General features: G+C 48.3%; 1 protein-coding gene and 1 pseudogene across 1 annotated transcript in view; one reads left to right on the top strand and one right to left on the bottom strand.

Moving 5' to 3' along the window:
• Nucleotides 1–858: 858 nt before the first annotated feature.
• Nucleotides 859–8,086, bottom strand: LOC134738365 (golgin subfamily A member 6-like protein 7; annotated as a pseudogene).
• Nucleotides 8,087–18,566: 10,480 nt separating this feature from the next.
• Nucleotides 18,567–19,416, top strand: part of NIPA1 (NIPA magnesium transporter 1) — a 43,690-nt gene continuing 42,840 nt past the window's right edge. The window contains exon 1 of the mRNA XM_063652472.1: nucleotides 18,567–18,768. Coding sequence (XP_063508542.1) covers nucleotides 18,591–18,768 — 178 coding nt within the window. The 5' untranslated portion in view covers nucleotides 18,567–18,590. The remainder of the gene's footprint in view (nucleotides 18,769–19,416) is intronic.

Raw genomic sequence — 19,416 nt, 5'->3', positions numbered from 1 at the left:
CAAAGGTGAGCAAGCTGAGCACATCAGGTGGGCTCAGAGCTGGCACATGAGCCCCACAGCCTGCAGAGCAGCCCTGGACTTGGGAGCCCACTCGCACCAGCCTGGTGGGACTTGAGAGATGTGGGGTCCAGCCTCTCCTACTGTTGTAGGGCTGGGGGCTGGGAGCTGCAGATTCTGACCCCACAGCTGCCTTAGACATGCCAGATGGGCTGGGGCAAGACACACCCCTCTCTATGAAATGAGCAGTCAGTCCAAATAGATACACTAAAGAAGGGCTGTGGGAGGGACCCAGTGTCACTGCACTAGATCCTGGACAACAGAGTGAGACTCCATCTCAAAAAAGAAAAATGAAGGTTTTCAGCATTCACTAAATGCAGAGTAGCTTGTTATAGATTAGCCTCCCCACCAGAACAGTTAGAGAAACTGGACAAAAATGTGCCCCACCACCAAAAACAATTGTTGGAAGGTAATTGGAGACCTCAGCCAGGACTTGAGTGACCAGGCCTAGGAGGTGACCCTGACAGTCTGTAGTACTTTTCCCACATTTGGTGATTGGTCAACAGTAGAGTGCTAAGAGGCTAAGAAACTGAGTATGAAGTGGTAGTTAAGAGGCTGGAGAGCCTAGCTGAATGGCACTCTCACAGGGCTGAAATGACATAATGAGAATTTGGGTCCCAGTAAGGAGATGGAACCTTGGTGGGGATCCTGGAAGGGCCACTCCTAGGAGTCCAAAAGAATGAAAATAGACCAGCTGTCACAAAAACTAAAACCTCCTTTGAGCCAGCTTAGTCCCAAACTAGATGAAGGTGATCTGCTTGAACGCCAATTGTGTGCCGTAAAGTCAAAGTCAATACTCTCTGGAGGCAGATAAAAGTTTACTAGGCATGCCATAAGACAACACAAGACTAAACGAGAAAGACCAAGAAAAAAAACAATAGAAACGTACACAGATATTAGAGTCCTCAGGTAGAAATTTTTTTTTTTTTTTTTTAGGTGGAGTCTCACTCTGTCACCCAGACTGGAGTGCAGTGGTGTGATGTAGACTCACTGCAACCTCAGCCTCCCATGTAGCCGGGATGACAGGGTGTGCAACCATGCCCGGCTAACTTTTTTAACGGGGTTTCATCATGTTGGCCAGGCTGGTCTTGAACTCCTGACTTAAGGTGATCCACCCGCCTAGGCCTCCCAAAGTGCTGCGATTACAAGTGTGGGCGACCGCGCCAGGCCAGTATTTTGCCACAATTTAAAATAAATTTTCTTTTTTCAAGTTTGTTCTCAGACGATATTCACAAGGTCACGTAGTGGCTTACACTTCTGTAGGCCTTGTTGACAGTGCCGGCTTTTAGATACTGATGATCTTCATCTTTTTCTTATCTCCTCGGTAGAAGAATGGGATGCAGGAGGTGCTGCCTAAGACTGGGCGCTCCTGGGCGTTCTTCCTTCCACCAAGCAGCTGCATCATCTGCTGTGCAGTGCGGTTGTCATGGGAATAACCCTTCCCGGCCTCTCGCGCAGGCTCCACGCTGCCAGGGTGGCTCCTATCAGAAAGGTCTTTGGAGGGAGGGAGGCAGGGCTCTGAGCACCGCTCCTCCTGCATCTTCTCCTCCTGCTCTCCCATCCTCTCCTTCTCCTGCATCTTCTCCTCCTGCTCTCGCATCCTCTCCTCCCACATCTTCTTCTCCTCCCGCATCTTCTCCTCCTGCTCCCGCATCTTCTCCTCCTGCTCCCGCATCTTCTCCTCCTGCTCCCGCATCTTCTCCTCCTGCTCTCCCATCCTCTCCTTCTCCCGCATCTTCTCCTGCTCTCGCATCCTCTCCTTCTCCCGCATCTTCTCCTCCTGCCCCCGCATCTTCTTCTCCTCCTCCCGCATCTTCTCCTCCTCCTCCCGCATCTTCTCCTCCTGCTCCCACATCTTCTCCTGCTTCAGCATCTCCTCTTCCTTCTCCCGCAGCTCCTTCTCCTGCTCCCGCAGCCTTTCCTCTTGTATCCACATCTTCTCCTCCTCCTCGCGCATCTTCTCATCCTGATCCCACAGCCTCTCCTCCTTCAATCGCAGCCTCTCCTGCTCCCTCATCTGCTTCTCCTGCTTCCCAATCTGCTCCTCCAGCTCGCGCATCTGCTCCTCCTGCTTCCACATCTGCTCCTCCTGCTCCCGCATCTGCTTCTCCAGCTCGCGCATCTGCTCCTCCTGCTTCCACATCTGCTCCTCCTGCTCCCGCATCTGCTCCTCCTGCTTCCACATCTGCTCCTCCAGCTCCCCCATCTGCTCCTCTTGCTTCTGCATCTGCTCCTCCAGCTTGCGCAGCTCCTTCTCCTGCTTCCGCATCTGCTCCTCCTGCTTCCGCATCTGCTCCTCCTGCTTCCGCATCTGCTCCTCCTGCTTCCGCATCTGCTCCTCCTGCTTCCTCATCTGCTCCTCCTGCTCCCGCATCTGCTCCTCCTGCTTCCGCATCTGCTCCTCCTGCTTCTGCGTCTGCTCCTCCAGCTCGCGCAGCTCCTTCTCCTGCATCCGCAGCTTCTCCTCCTCTCTCCACATCTTCTCCTCCTGCTCCCACATTTTCTCTGCCTGCTCCCTCATCTTCTTCTCCTGCTCCCCCATCTGCTGCTCCTGCTCCTGCATCTTCTCTTCCTGCTCCCGCAGCTCCTTCTCCTGCTCCCACATCTGCTCCTGCTGCTCCCGCAGCTCCTTCTCCTGTGCCCACAGCCTCTCTCCTGTCTCCACATCTTTTCCTCCAGCTTCCGTATCTTCTCCTCCTGATCTCGTAGCTTCTCCTCCTGCTTCCGTATCTTCTCCTCCTGATCTTGAAGCTTCTCCTCCTGCCTCCACATTTTCTCCTCCTGTGAAGTGTTGGTTTGAACCTGAAAAGGAAATAGACTCATGAGCTAGCCATATGAATGTAATCTATAAAATAATGGTTTTCATCTATGATTCTTTAAAAAGAAATTTTAAGCCCTAACCCTGAGGTTCTGATTTCCCAGGCAGGTCCCCACTTTGTAGATTTTTAGCACACTCTAGAGGATTCTATGGCGGGACCAGAACAAGGACCCAAATTTTCCAGCTCTTGGCTGGACCCTCCCCATACCCTGCATGATCCCTAGACCATGGTCCCAGCTGGATGGGGCTCCCACAACCCCGAGGGCTGCAGTCTCTCACCTGTGGCAGCAGGATTTTGTCCTTCTCCGGCTTCCTTTTTAGCTCCTTGATGTTGAGCTGGATCTCAGACTTTTCAGATTCTACGAGTCGAAGTTTTTCTTGTAGTTCGGCATTTTTCTCCTTCAGCTCCTCATTGGTTATGCTATGGCCAGAGGCAGTAGAGAAAGGAATGAACGAAGAACAGAAAGGACCTTTTTGGTGATTGACCCTCTACCGTCGCCCCACAACCACAGAACCGTGGCACTGGAAGGGACCCCAGGAATTAAAAGTCCCAGGTGGCAAGCCAGAGAGAGGACATGAATTGCCTGAGGCTACCCCATGAGTCAGTGGCACAGGCGGCACCAGAGCTTCCCTGCGCACACATGAAAACCTGTATGAGCCTCTCACCATGCTCACCTGTACCCCCCACCTCCCAGCACACCACCCCCACTAAGGGCTCCCAGACCTCCCATCCCACCTTCCCCCATCCTACGTGCTCCTATACAGCTCCAAATTCATGGTGTCCCTCTCGTTTGTTAACTCCTCGATGTACTACAAACAGAGAAAGGTCAAGTCAGGATAGAGCAGGCAGAGGAGCAGCTGGCCGACTAGTAACGACAGCTACAGTGACTACTCCACAGTAACACTTGCTCCCTCTCAATCACACCCGACATGTTCTCAAGACATTTCCAAGCCCATGGTCTCATTTGTTTTTCTCTTTCTTTCTTTCTTTTTTTTTGAGATGGAGTTTCGCTGTTGTTGCCCACGCTGGAGTGCAAAGTCACGATCTCACCCCATCGCAACCTCCGTCTCGTGGGTTCAAGTGATTCTCCTGCCTCAGCCTCCTAAGTAGTTGGGATTACAGGCATGCACCACCACACCTGGCTCTCACTTGTTTTTCAAAGAACTCAGTAAGGGTGGAAGGGACAGGGAAAGATATTGAATTGATAGCTGGCTAACAGGGTCCCAGAGAGATGAGATAATATTGCTATTGCTATTACTGTTATTACTACCACTGTTGGAACCTTTATTGAGTGCTTCACCAGGCCCTAAGCTAACAATCCCATTTAATCCTCGCAACCTCCATAGGAGACAGTTACCATGATCACCTCTATTGTGTAGATGAAAAACATGGGGTATTAAAGGTTAAGTGCTTGCCTAAGATCACTTAGAGCTGGGATTTCAAAATCCAGGTATATCTGATTCTCTAAGCCCATTCTTTCGCTGGGGGTAGGGACACAGATAAGGAGGAGGAAATTAATCCTTTGTTGATTTTTGAAAGAACGATACATTGATTGGCATAGTCCAAACCTCAGAAGATACAGAAGGGAAATACCTCCCCCCAACACTGTTCCTATCTCCTCAGTTTTTTATGAATCCTTACAAACATGTTTTATGTATATTACCATAATATGTACACACACACACGCACACACGTATGTGTGTTCCCTCTTTCTACACAAATGGTAACATACTAAAGATACTCTTCTGTACTTTCATGGTACAAGTACCTAACCCCCACCTAGGATTTGACCAAGGGCACAGCCAAGTATAGGCAGGGTGGGCACTTGGCCTTGGAGCCCTGTGTCCAGTGCTTGCTCCCCACAGCACCCCGTAACTCACCCACAGCAGCTGACTCAGCCCCAACCTGCCTCTAATAACCACACACAAAAGCAGCAAGAAATGGCCCATGCTGTCTTCTGGGCAGGACACTGCATCCTACAGAAGGGACCTTTAGGCTCATTTCTCTATCTGCGAAGCTGGGCTCCCAGGGAACCGGGCAGGTGGTTGGACTCACCCTGTCCGCCTTCTTGTGCTGTGTGGACACAGAGGAGAGAGCCTGCTGTAACTCTCCTTCAAAGTGCCAGGAATGATGCAGGTGGTCTGCCAGATCCTGGGACTCTCCTGGAATGAGAGAGGTTGAGATGTGGCCCAAAGGACTCCCCCAAAGGCCTGTGAAAGTGCGAGGTTGAGGGATGATGGGGTGCCCAGATTCCCACCTTCAAATTTCCTGGCAGCATCCTGGCTGTAATAGAGCGCTGTCTCCAGTTCAGTTTTCTGACACGTAAGGGTTCATATGGTATGATCCTGGGCCTTTGGGAGAAAAGACAAGCAAGTGCTGAAAGAGAAGCAAAGAAACCTCATCCAGAGGACAGGAGGGAACTTCACCCCCTCCACTCACCTCTAGCTGCCTCCTTAGGGCTGGCTGGTGTTGATGGCTTGCCTTCTTTTCCTATAGGAACAGGAAGAAAGAGCTCCTACTAGGGGGAGGCAGAGATCCACAGCAAGAGACATGCCCCCAGAATGGCCCCCTGCCCCAGGACAGGCCCACCCATGGGACCAGGTTATCAGGGACCCTGTGCGGATGCGGTGGAATCTGGGAGGTGAGCCTTCCTCCCCATACTGGGAGTAGGCAAGACGAGACTGGGGCCTCTACATCTGAGTGCCCCCCAAACCCAGTAGTCATGTCATGAGCAAACAAAGAAACCATGTTACTTCTTTCAGCTGAGCTTGGTTCTGTTGTTTCTGTGGGGAGAGTCAAAGGAAGCTTACTGAGGGTGGCCCCCTCGACTCTATTCCCCAGGCCAGGAAGCGGTAGGCAGGGGTCAGGAATGGATTTTAAGGGCAAAGTTCTTAGACCCAATGGGAACACGAACTGGTCAACACTCCTTAACTCCCAAAGAAAAAGGATTTGGTTCTTTGTTGGTTTTTGCCCACAGCCACAAAACTGAAAGTCTGAAACTAGATTCTCCAGAAAAGACAGTAACAGAAACCTTCAGACATGGAATGCGAGAAAAGCCCACCCTTCTGCTAGCTTGTGATTTAGAAAGATGTGTTCATTCAACAAGCATTGAGCAAGCACATAGGGGCCAGGGACAGTTCTTCCCAGCTGGGATATAGGACGGAAAAGGCAGACAGGAGCCCTTGGCCCCAAGGTTTCCATTCTAGTGAATCTTTAAATCCCAGACTCTCAGAGCAAACAGAAACCTCTGATACTCTAACTCTACCTCCTCAGGAAACGGAAGCCCAAAGAGGAGAGGAGTTTACAGCAGGCCCTGGACTAGGGATTAACACAAAAACAATAACAATAACAAATCTGATTTAAACTTCACACATGTAAGTAAAACATTACCACCCCTATTTTACAGATGTGAAAAGAGAGGTCCAAAGAACTCAAGCAATTTGCCGTAAATCATGTCCCTCGCAGATGGAGAGGAAGGTAAGATTCAAACCCAGAATTCTTAACCAGTACCTGGCAGTTCTTCCTTCCACAATCTAAACAGTTACCCTCTACCTCCCCTTGTGCCCCCTGTCCTCAGGAGACCAGCCAGCCAAGACTCACATCCTCAGGTGAATGGTAACCACCAGAAGTGGTTGTCTCAGGGTTAGTGCCATTATTTATTTTCTTCTGTTTGGTGTCGGTTGTTCCAGTACCAACACCAGCACTGTTGCACTGATGATAGTCTGTGAACTGTGGAAAAGAGGAGCAATGATACTCATGAGAACTACAAGCTCCTACAGTCACTTTACAGTTTATACAAAATACTCTCATAGACCATCTGATTTAATGCCACCAACAATTGTACGAGGTGTTGTCGCAATCACTTAGTGACTGAGAGGGATTGATACCATGGCTAAAAGAAAGGCAATAATGGAACTTAAACTCAGTCTTCTGACTCCGAGCTCTGGGGTGTTGCCACAAATCAGCAGCTGCCAGGGACCAAAACCAGAGGCAGAGATAGAAAAGTAAAAAGTAGGCAGGAAGGTGTACACTGTGTGGTTTACAGTCATACATCCACTTAGAGTTATGTATCCTCAGGGCAGAAGGCAGCCTTTCTGTTAAATGTGGGAATTAAACAAAAGAGGACAACCCAAGCTGCATTTCAGAGAGAAGTCTTGTATACTCAGAAATCTATGTGACTATCATCCCTAAGAACATTAATGTATTGTCTCTCCCAAGAGAATCAAGGAAAACTGATGCTTCAGAAAGATGCCTCATATGTATCCTGTGGTACTCAAAGTACCCCAGGTTGAGATGAGATGAGGAAGACTCAAGTTGTCAAGTCCAGTTTCCCAAGATCTCTTGCACAGAAGATGAGCAAATCTCACTTCAAAGATCACTGACTGATGGTCACTCTGGTCCCAGAACCATGGAGAATTCAAATATGAGGTGGAGAACTTAGAAAAAACTGTCAAAGTCTCTCTGGAGAGTAGAAGCCTGGGAGAAAACCAAACCAAACCTGTTCTCCCATCAGTGCTATGCCCAAGTTGCCTCTTTGAGATTGGCATGGGGTCACAGGGTTGGGACCCAGGTACTTTGAGACGTGAGCCCAAAGAGCCCAGGGAAGTCAGGCTTGGGGCAGCGGTAGGTGAGGGCCGAGTATGGAGTGGGGAGCCCCAGGAGTCATCTGCCCAAAGTCACCCTGGGGTGACTGGTGAGGGCAGGTGCTGGGGCATCCAGTTCCTTGGAAATGTGAGCCCGAAGGGCCCAGGGAGGTCCGTTTTTGGACAATAGGAGGTGAGGGCAGAGTACGAAGCAGGGAGCCCACAAGTCACCAGCTGAAAGTCACCCTGGGGTGACCAGTGAGGTCAGGGTCAGGACTGCTGAGGTGTTGGGGCTGACACAAGATTTTGGTTGGGGGAGCCCAGAGGCACTGGGGGGCCCCAGCCCTGTGTGCCTCTGGAGTGACACGGATTCTGGCAGCTGTTCTGCCATCAGAGGGGACCTGGGGCTGGGTTGGGGTTGGGGTGCCGCAATCCGATGCGTTTTACCTTTCTCTTGGCCTCAGCCAATTTGCTCTGTTGGGTTTTTTCTGACATCATGGAGTGGGGAGGGAGGTGGGGTTGGGGCCACATTGGCGTGATCCAGGCAAAGGCAGTGATATGCCTCCAGTCACGTACCACGCAGCTATGTGACTGAGCCACAGGAGGCGTCACCAGGGCTGCACTAGAATGCAGAATAGGGGTGTGGCCTTAATGCTCCAAGCCCATTGGTCAATGAGAAAGATGAAAGGGAAAGGAGGCGGGGTCAAGCAGCCACGTGTCATGAAGGTCCTGCGATGTCACAAGGAAAGCTGCCCATGCAACTGCTGTCCCTGTGCACTCTGGGAGAGGGGTGGGGCTGGCTTTCACTTTCTAAACTTTAAAACTTTATCACCTTAATTGACGTACAAATCCTATTATAATGGAAAATTTACAGCATGCTTGATGATTAATAAAGCAGACTATATTATCCAACATTCCACTAAGATAAAATAATCACAATAATTTCTCTTTTTTGGAAAAAGTTTCTGTTATTCTCCTACACTATTGTTAAGGTTTTTTTTTTAAACTAGAGACATGTCTAATATATTTAAAAACACAAAGCTTTTGAGGTGGGTGTGATGGCTCATGCCTGTAAACCCAGCACCTTGGTAGGCTGAGATGGGTGTATCACCTGAGATCAGGAGTTCAAGACCAAAATGTTAGTATTTTAGTGTGTATTTTAGTATTGATTTTAGTATTTAATACATCATTTAGGGCTACTTATAGCCACAGAGAGAATAAATCTGATTCAGTGACTTAAAGAAATATAGATTTAATTTTTGTCACTTAAAACATGCAGAGGAAGGCAGTCCAGGTTTCTTTTTAGTTTCCTGATACTTCCTTAGCCATGTTTTTATTCTTGTGGTTACAGTGTGGCTGCTGTATTTCCAGGTCTTGGATTGCCTTCCAAGGAGGGAAAGAAGAAAGGTCAAAAGGCTGAGTCTGTCTCTTTTTAGCTGAAAAACATAGATTTCTCAAAAGTTGTAAGATTATACTGCAATTCAATTTTCACCCTTTTTTTTTTTTTTTTTTTTTTTTGAAATGCAGTCTTGCTCCGTTGCCAGGCTGGAGTGCAGTGGCGCAATCTCGGCTCACTGTTACAATGTCCGCCTCCATGGTTCAAGCGATTCTCCTGCCTCAGCCTCCCTAATAGCTAGGAATACAGGCGCAGGACACCACGCCCAGCTCATTTTTTTTAGTATTTTTAGTAGAGACAGGATTTCACCATGTTGGCCAGGCTGGTTTTGAACTCCAGACCTTGTGATCCGCCCGCCTCTGCCTCCCAAAGTGCTGGGATTAGAGGCATAAGCCACCGCGCCTGGCCTGCAATTTTCATCTTTTGGCTGCAAATAAGTTATGTCACTATTCTCAGCTGGGGGAGTGTTTAACTCACATATTGCTTCTTCTCTGTTGACAGGTTTTAAGATTTATGAATAGGTACTGAATTTTATCAATTGCTTTTTTCTTTCTTGATTGAGCAATGTTTTTTCTTATCTTTTTATGTTGATAAGGTAACTTAACAGTGATTGGCTTTTGAATGTTTAACATTGCATTTCTGGAATTAAATCAACTTTGTTGTGATAAATGATTAATACCATATTATATATGGTTGAGATGGGCTTGCTCATAGTTCATTTGGTAGTTTTGTACTTATGTTCACAAGAGAAAGTAGAGTCTAATTTTTTTTTCTGGTGATGTCTTGGTTTTTTTTTTTTTTTTTTTTTTTTGCCATGGAGTCTCACTCTGTTGTCCAGGCTGGAATGCAGTGGCATGATCTCGACTCATTGCAAGCTCCGCCTTCTGGGTTCATGCCATTCTCCAGCTTCAGCCTCCTGAGTAGCTGGAACTACAAGCGCCCACCACCACACCTCTCTAATTTATTGTATTTTTTAGTAGAGATGGGGTTTCACCGTGTTAGCCAGGATGGTCTTGATCTCCTGACCTCGTGATCCACCCACCTTGGCCTCCCAAAGTGCTGGGATTACAGGCTTGAGTCACCATGCCCAGACTTGTGAGGTTTTAATATGAAATATTAAAGCTATGCTGGTTAGACAATTTGGAAAATGTTTCTTCTCGTATTTCTGACAGAGTTTATGTAAGATGTGTGCTATTTCTTCCTTAAGCATTTGGAAAGAATTCACTTATTAAGCCATCTGAGACTGTAGTTTTCTTTTTAAGGTGTTTAATTACAGGTTCAATTACATATATTTGAATATTCATTTTGGTAACCTGTGTTTGCTGAATTAATTTGTTCATTTTATCTAAAATTTCAAAGTTGTTCTATTATTCATTTATCTTTTTAATACTTATAAGATCTGCAGTTAGAGTTTGTGCCTTTTGTCTGTTTTGTTAATCTTGCAGGGGGCCATCAGTTTTATTAGTGTTTCAAAAAAGCAAACTTTGATTTTATTCATCCCTTTACCATACTGAAAATGTTTTGCTTAATTTCCAAACTTATAGTTCCACTGTGATTAAATATTTGTATAACTAAAACTCTGTGGAATTTGTGTCTTCTCAATGATTGAAAATATGATTAATTTTTATAAATATTGCATCTGCACTTGGAAAGGATATGTATTCTGCATGTTGAGTGTAGTGTACCACGTATCTCAATTAGGTCCAGCGTGTTAAATGCATCTTTTAAAGATTCTATTTGCTTACTGATGTTTGTCTGTTTATTTTTCAGTGGCTGACAGACAGATATTAAAGTTTCCCACAATGATCATCAACTTATTTCTTTTTTTCATTTGTTAAGCTTGTTCTGTGTGTTTTAAGGTTAAGTTACCAGAATAAACAAATTTAGAATTCCTTTTTCTCCCTTCTGGTTGCACCCTTTTATCATTAGGAAATACCCTCTTTATCTCTCACATAGCTCTTTTTGTTAGAGTTTTTTTAATATGTAAAAGAAAATAAAGTCTTGGAACTGCCAAACCTGTTATGCTAAGGGAGATGTAAGTTTGGGAGCTGAGTCGTGCAACACTACCATTCTTTCTCCCCAAAGAGAGAGCTGCCATTTCACAACCCTGTGTGATGGCATTAGACATAAGCCAGGTCCCCACTGCCACAAAAGGCCACATACCTCTCCATATGGCCCCCCTCACAAATTGCTCACAGGGATGTTCCTTGCTGGCCCCTAAACCTTTCAGGATCCATGTCCCCCTGTAAAATAAGCATATGCCCATTTTAACCCTGGCTCTGCAACCTCAGTTGAAGATGTAAAACTGAGTTCTTTTCAATCTGGTACTGACATTGTTGATTACAGGCTTACCTTCCCAGGTACAGAACAAGAACATGAGATCAGTCACTCTTCCACCTACCCTGAGATGGCTGCATAATTGATCTTTCCTCCCTCTTTTCAGATGTTTACCTTATCTTATGTAAAATGAAGATTTACTGAGCACTAATTAGAGCTTCCTAAGAATGTAACCACCCCTTCACTGCCTGCTCCCCCTCCCTTTCTTCTGTCCTGCCTGCATTCTCCCCTTGCATGCTGAGTTCCCAAAACCCTCTTTGGAAAGCACAGGTCACTGGCGTTTCTCTGGCTTGTGTTTTTTCTGGGGGTATCATCAAATTTTGGCCGAACAAAGCTCTGTTGATGGAGGCACTTGCCTCAGTCAGTCACTCATTTTTTGATTAACAGATATAAATACAGTTACCCCAGTTTTTATTTACTTAGTCTTTGCTCTGTCAGTTCTTTGACTCTCAATTTTTCCTTTTTAAAAATAAATCTTATTGTGTATATTTAAGGCTTACAACATGATGTTAAGGGTTATATATAGATTCTAAAAAGATTCCTATACTGAAAGAAATTAACACACCAGTCATTTCACATAGTTCCCCATTTCCTTGTTGCTTTTGTGGCAAGAGCGGTTGAAATCTACTCATTGAGCATGAATTTCACATACAGAACAATTTTGTTCCCTGCAGTCCTCATGTCATACATTATTACATCTCTAGACTTGTTCATCCTTTATACCTGCTACTTTGTATCCTTTGGCCTCCATGTCCCCAATTCCTCCCCTCTCCCACCTCCCCTGGTAAAGAATGTTTTGCTGTCTATCTCTGTAGATTTATTTATTTACATTTTTACATCCCACATATAAATGGGTTTATGCAATATTTGATTTTCTGTGTATGCTTTATTTCACTTAGCATGACGTCCTCCAGCCTCATCCATCTTGCAGCAAATGGCAAGACCTTGTTTGTTTTAGGGCTGAATAATATTCCATTGTGTATGTGTACTACAGTCTCTTTATCCATTTATCCATTGATGGACACTTAGATTTTTTCCATATCTTGGCTATTGTGATTAGGACTGCAATGAACATGAGAATACAGGTAACTTTACAAAGTAATGATTTCATTTCCTTTGGGTGTATGCCCAGAAGAGGGATTGCTGAGTCATATGGTAGTTCTATTTTTAATTTCTCTAGAAATCTTCATACTCTTTTCCAGAATGGCTGTATCAATGTACATTCTCATCAACAGTATGCAAAAGTTCCCATTTCTCTGCACTCTTGCCAACATTTATCTTTTGACTTTTTGATAATGGTCATAAGGGGTGTGAGGGGGTATCTCAGTGGGTTTGATTTGCATTTCCCTAATGATCTACAATGTGGAACACCTTTCAGATACCCACTTGCTATTTTCATGTTTTGTTTAAAGAAATGTCTATTCAAGTTTTTTAAAAGCATTTTTAAAATTAGGTTATTTGTTTTGAGATGTATTAATTCTTTATACATTTTGGATTTTTTTTTTTTTTTTTTTTTTTTGAGACAGGCTCTTGCTCTGTTACACAGACTGGAGTACAGTGGCACAATCACAGCTTACTTGACCTTCTGGGCTGAAACACTCTCCCATCTCAGCCTCCCAAGTAGCTGTGACTACAGGTGCACACCACCATGCCCGGCTAAGTTTTAAATTTTTTGTTAAGACAAGGTCTCACTATGTTGCCAGGCCTGGACTCAAACTCCTGGGCTCAAGTGATCCTCCCACCTCAGCTTCTGAAAGTGCTGGGATTAAGGAGTGAGCCATTGCACCTGGCTAAATGTTGGATATTTACCCCTAATTGGCTAGGTGTAGTGGCTCACACTTGTAATCCCAGCAATTTGGAGGCCGAGGTGCTTGGATCACTTGTGGTCAGGGGTTCAAGACCAGCCTGGCCAATATGGTGAAACCCCATAATGGAGTTTTGGCTTCTTTAACTGGGAAATGAGGATCGTGACCATCCCTGCCAAGCAGGAGAGGAGATGGGCTGATGTGTGTTGTGAGGCCCAACATGGTGAAACCCCATTTCTACTAAAAATACAAAAATTAGCCAGGCATGGTGGTGGGCACCTGATATCCCAGCTACTTGGGAGGCTGAGGCAGGAGAATTTCTTGAACCCAGGAGGCGGAGGCTGCAGTGAGCCAAGATCGCACCATTGCACTCCAGTGTGGGCAACAGAGTAAGACTTCGTCTCATTAAAAAAAAAAAAGAATAATCACTTCAATAAATGGTGAGACCAGCTTTGCAAAGGTGACAACGGTGAGAGAAGTCTAGCATGGCTGACTCCATCTTGCTTCCAGTCTCACGGGCCTGCTGTCTTTGCTCATTCCTGGGCATAGGCCAAATCAACCATGGGAGAAATTTAGTTCATAGTCTAACGTTGCCATTTCAAGTCCACGGGGGTCCCCTCTTTGCACTCCATGCTTAGTTAAGAGTTTGTTACTCTGCTTTAAAATATATGTTTTTTTTTGTAATCCCAGCTACTTGGGAGAATGAGGCAGGAGAATTGCTTGAACCTGGGAGCTGGAGGTTGCAGTGAGCCGAGATCACACCATTGCACTCCAGCCTGGGCAACAGAATGAAACTCTGTCTCATAAAACAAATATAACATGAAATGGTAACGTCTTTCTTTAAAACCAAAGAAAATATGCAAGGCAGATGTCTTCCTGTCACTTCGCACAGTCTACTGCCATAGCGCCTGAGCTCCAGACCCCAAACTCACTGTCCTGCTTGGGGCCCCCCAGACCACAGTGAACATTGCAGGTACCCTGAGTACTCTCCTATCCTCACCTCACTCCTGCAGTAAATGGCTAAATGAATAACTCAGAAGTGAAGCCAAAAAGAAAAAGAAAATGCACATGCAGAACAGGAGAGGCGAGCAGAGACCACAGTGTGGAGGCCTGGGCTGATACGCTGCAAAGATATCTTTGGGGCTCCGAAGAGATCTTTGAGGCTCCAGGTCTCATGAGTGGGGGCCAGACTCCCTAGAGAAACCCTTCTTGGCTAGGGCTGGGGAGCCCACCAGAGTGACCCAATCAGTTCTCAGGGCCTGTGGTGGGGCCAAGCGGTTTTGAGAAGCCGGTGTTCAGCTCCATCCTAAAGAGCACTCATGCAAGTTGGGGAGGAGGGCTGGGGTGCACAGCTCTGACCTGAGTCAGACCCACCTCAGGACTGAGCCCAGCAGAAGGAGGCCCAGAGTCACTGACCATAAAATGAGCAGATGCCTCCCCCGTGCTGGTTGAGATGAGTCTTGTGCATCAACTCTAATAACTTCTAACTGTACCCAGAAATACTGATTCACACGGCAACTAGTGAATAATAGCCTTTTAGAGCTAAAAAAAGCCTTGTATGATTTATTATAAGTTGACATATGCATTTTACACAAACTAGAGGCACCGTGGTGGGCCAGCAGCAGCCTGTTCAGGGGCCACAACAAGGAGATTGGATTTCCTCAAGTGCAATGGGAGTTACTGGCAAGGCTTTAAGGTTTTAGCCACAGGAAAGATGAATGTATTTCAGAGCAATGTGGGTGGATTCAAAATGAGGTTTAGAACTATATCGATTAAATTTTTTTTTTTTTTAGACGGAGTCTGACTCTTATTGCCCAGGCTGGAGTGCAGTGGCGCTATCTCGGCTCACTGCAACCTCTGCCACCCAGGTTCAAGGGATTCTCCTGCCTCAGCCTCCCGAGTAGCTGGGATTATAGGCACCTGCCATTGTGTCCGGCTAATTTTTGTATTTTTAGTAGAGATGGGGTTTCACCATCTTGGCCAGGCTGGTCTTGAACTCCTGACCTCATGATCCACCCACCTTGGCCTCCCAAACTGCTGAATTTTTTATCTGAAAAATCTCCTGCCAGATGCGGTGGCTCACACCTGTAATCCCAGCACTTTGGGAGGCCGAAGCGGGCAGATCATGAGGTCAGGAGATCGAGACCATCCTGGCGAACACAGTGAAACCCCGTCTCTACTAAAAACATAAAAAATTAGCCAGGCGTGGTGGCGGGCACCTGTAGTCCCAGCTACTTGGGAGGCTGAGGCAGGAGAATGGCGTGAATCCAGGAGGTGGAGCTTGCAGTGAGCCAAGATCGTGCCACTGCACTCCAGCCTGGGCAACAGAGCGAGACTCCATCTCAAAAAAAAAAAAAGAAAAAAAGAAAAATCTCCCCTCTCCAAAAATCTCCCAGCATTTCTGCAGAAGTCCCTACCTAGGTAAGGAGAAGAAACAATTCTTGGCTGGGTACCGTGGCTCACGCCTGTAATCCGAGCTCTTTGGGAAGCCGAGGCTGGTGGATCACGAAGTCAGTAGTTCAAGACCAGCCTGGCCAAGATGGTGAAACCCTGTCTCTGCTAAAAATACAAAAAAAATCGCCAGGTGTGGTGGCAGGCGTCTGTAATCCCAGCTACTTGGGAGGCTGAAGCAGAGAACTGGTTGAATCCATGAAGCGTAGGTTGCAGTGAGCCAAGATCACGCCACTGCACTCCAGCCTGGGTGACAGAACAAGACTCCATCTCAAAAAATAAGAAAAAGAAAAAAATTTTTAGGGAGCTGAAAAGTGAACTGATTTCCTCATTTCTCCTTGCAAGGAATCAATTGATAGCCCAAAATTGAAGCCCAGAGTTAAAATAAACATAACTCCCACCCTCTTAGTGTTTCTATTTTTTTTTTTTTTTTTTTTTGAGACAGGGTCTCACTTCTGTTGCCCAGGCTGGAGTGCAGTGGCATGATCATGGCTCACTGTAGCCTCAACTTCTGGGGTCAAGCGATCCTCCCATAGCCTCCTGAGTAGCTGGGACTACAAGCACATGTCACCATGCCTGGCTAATTTTTGTATTTTTTTGCAGAGATGGGGTTTCATCATGTTGCCCAGGCTGATCTCAAACTCCTGGGCTCAAGTGATCTGCTGGCCTTGGCCTCCCAAAGTACTGGGATTATAGGCATGAGCCACTGTACCTGGCCTACTAACTTTAATTTTAGGTGTTTCTTTTAGGAAGTAATATCTCATGGCAAAATAATGTTTGTCGTTCAGTAGTTACTGTAGTTTCATTTCAGTTTTTCTTTTGTTAATTTCAAGCAAAATATAGTTTTATGTTTTTAATTAAAATCCCATATGTGTTTCCCCATCAGATAAAATATGCCTGTCATTTAACCTATGTACTCACATGGAAAAATGTCTGGGGTGGAGTTCTTTTTTTTTTTTTTTTGAGACGGAGTCTCACTCTGCTGCCCAGGCTGGAGTGCAGTGGTGCAATCTCAGCTCACTGCAAGCTCCGCCTCCCGGATTCACGCCATTCTCCTGCCTCAGCCTCCTGAGTAGCTGGGACTACAGGCGCCCGCCAGCAAGCCCGGCTAATTTTTTGTATTTTTAGTAGAGACGGGGTTTCACCGTGTTAGCTAGGATAGTCTCGATCTCTTGACCTCCTGATCCATCCACCTGACCTCCGGCTGCGTCCGCCTTTGCCTCCCAAAGTGCTGGGATTACAGGCATGAGCCACCGCGCCCGGCCCGATTTTATATTTCTTCACAAAATAATAATGCTGTATGCAAAGCCGATTTTATATTTCTTCACAAAATAATAATGCTGTATGCAAGGCTGCCAAAAGGTTTATACTTTTCGTTTGTTTTTGAGACAATCTTGCTCTGTTGCCCAGGCTGGAGTGCAGTGGTGTAATAACAGCTCACTGCAACCTCCACCTCAAGCCATCCTCCCACCTCTGCCTCCAGAGTACCTGCAGTTGGAGGCATAAGCCACCACGCCCTGCTAATTTTTTTTTTTTTTTTTTTTGGTAGAGACGGGTCTCGCTATGTTGCCCAGGCTGGTCTTGAACGTCTGAGCTCAGCGAGCCTCCCACCTCGGCCCCCAAAGTGCTGGGATTATAGGTGTGAGCCACTGTGCCCAGTTTGTAGCATCGTTTATAGACAAGAAAACCTGGCAGCAACCGGCCAGGCGCGGTGGTTCACGCCTGTAATCCCAGCACTTTGGGAGGCAGAGCGGGCGGATCACCTGAGGTCAGGAGTTCAAGACCAGCCTGGCCAAGATGGTGAAACCGCGTCTCTACTCAAAATACAAAAATTAACCCGGGCGTGGTGGCGGACGCCTGTAATTCTAGCTACTCGGAGGCTGAGGCAGAGAATCGCTTGAATCCGGAAGGCGGAAGGTTGCAGTGAGCCGAGATCGCGCCATTGCACTCCAGCCTGGGCGACAGAGCGAGACTCTGCCTCAAAAAAACAAACCAACCAACCTGGTAGCTACCTAACACCCAACAATGGCTGAATGGTTAGACAAATTATTATACTGTCATTAGAATAATCATATTTATGTACCAATACAGAAACTGATATATATTAAATAAAAAGGAAATTTCGTATATTGTAATTGGAAACATGTAAAAGTATGTATACATTATGGGGAAACACCTAAACACCTAAAATACTAATAATTAGGTGAGGGTTGTGGAATTGAGTCACTTTAAAATAATTTTTTCCTATTTTTGAAGCTTTTCAAGCTTGTAATTTTGTTGTAGTTTCTTTTCTTTTTTGAGACGGAGTCTAGCTCTGTTGCCCAGGCTGGAGTGCAGTTGTGTGATCTCCGCTCACTGCAAGCTCCGCCTCCCGGGTTCACACCCTTCTCCTGCCTCAGCCTCCCGAGTAGCTGGGACTACAGGCGCCCGCCACCACGCCCAGCTAATTTTTTGTATTTTTAGTAGAGACGGGGTTTCACTGTGTTAGCCAGGATGGTCTCGATCTCCTGACCTCGTGATCCGCCCGCCTCGGCCCCCCAAAGTGCTGGGATTACAGGCGTGAGCCACCGCGCCCGGCTTGTTGTAGTTTATTAAAACGAGGAAACTAGACTGTGGGAGCACAAGCCCAGAGCCCCGCGTAGCTGATTCTAGCGCCAAGAAGAGCGGAAGAGAAACGCCCAGCGCCAGGGCTCCCCTTCGATCTCTGCAGCGGCGCGCCGCGCTTCGCGCTCCGGGGAGTTGGGCCGGCCTCCGCTGGAGGCTCTTCGGGGACCGCTGCCCGCGGGTGCGTCCTGCCGCGCTCCGCTGCCCGGATATTGCAGAGGACACCACTCAGAAAGTATGCGTGTTTCTCCGCGCTGGAAACTTAACCAGGAGTCCTGCATTTCCATTTGCGAAATCCGGGAACCCCCGCCCCACCCAGCGCCTCACCGGCCCCTCACTGCCGTCGCGTCCGGCGCCACTGCTGTCCCTGCAGCCTTAGGCGCCGGTCCCTGGCACCCCCGTCCCGCCCCCGCCCCTCTTCCTGCTCCTCCCCCTCCCTTCCCCCTCCCCTCCCCCGCCCGCGCCTCTCGGTCACCCCCCATCCCGCCCCGCGGGGCGCGGCGCGCAGGCGCAGGCTCGGAGGGCGGGCGCGGGCGGAATGGGGACTGCAGCTGCGGCAGCGGCGGCGGCGGCGGCGGCGGCGGCCGGGGAGGGGGCGCGTAGCCCGAGCCCCGCCGCCGTGTCGCTCGGCCTGGGCGTGGCCGTCGTGTCGAGCCTGGTGAACGGGTCCACGTTCGTGCTACAGAAGAAGGGCATCGTGCGTGCCAAGCGGCGAGGTAGGGCGGGCGGCAGGCGGCAGGCGGCGGGCGGGTGGGGGAGGCGGGCGGCAGAGAAGGCGGCCGCAGGTGGGGGCGCCCGGGTCGGGGCAGGGGACGGGGTCGGGCCCGGGCCCAGGTTGGGGGAAGGCTGCGCGGGCGGGTGCTCCCCGCGGCGGGCCCAGCTGCGGCCGCGTCCTGGCGCTCGGGCCCGGGAATCACAGGTGCGTCCTGAGCATCGGGCGCTTCGCCGACTCCACGGCTTTTCTTCGTTCCCGGCGGCTGGAGCGGCCTGCTTCGGTGTGCGGGCTTCCTGGGCTGACTTTTTCCCTCAGTCCAGGACCTGCCCCGCGCCCGCCCGGCAGCCCTCGCCGTGGCCCGCAATCCGCGGCCGGGAGCCTCCTGCGGACGCGGTGCTGGGGTGCTCGAGCCCGGCGCCCGCCTGGAAGCGCCGCTTCAGCCGATGCGCCGCCGGCTCCTAGGGTACGCTCGGGAGAGCAAGACCTGGGATTTCCAGTCCCCCGCAGGGGCCTCGCGGGTGCAAAAGGAAGACCCGGCGGGCTCTCAGGGCTGTGCGTTCCTGGGGTGCTCTTACGGAGCCCGCTGCGGCTTAGACCTGCAGCAAATGAATACAAGTGATCTTCAGTATGGAGAACACGTAGGGCAGAT

This window comes from Pongo pygmaeus, chromosome 16 (genome assembly GCF_028885625.2).
Source record: "Pongo pygmaeus isolate AG05252 chromosome 16, NHGRI_mPonPyg2-v2.0_pri, whole genome shotgun sequence".
NCBI lineage: Eukaryota > Metazoa > Chordata > Mammalia > Primates > Hominidae > Pongo > Pongo pygmaeus.
Note: the sequence above shows the minus strand (reverse complement) of the source record. Positions and strands in the feature narration are given on the sequence as shown.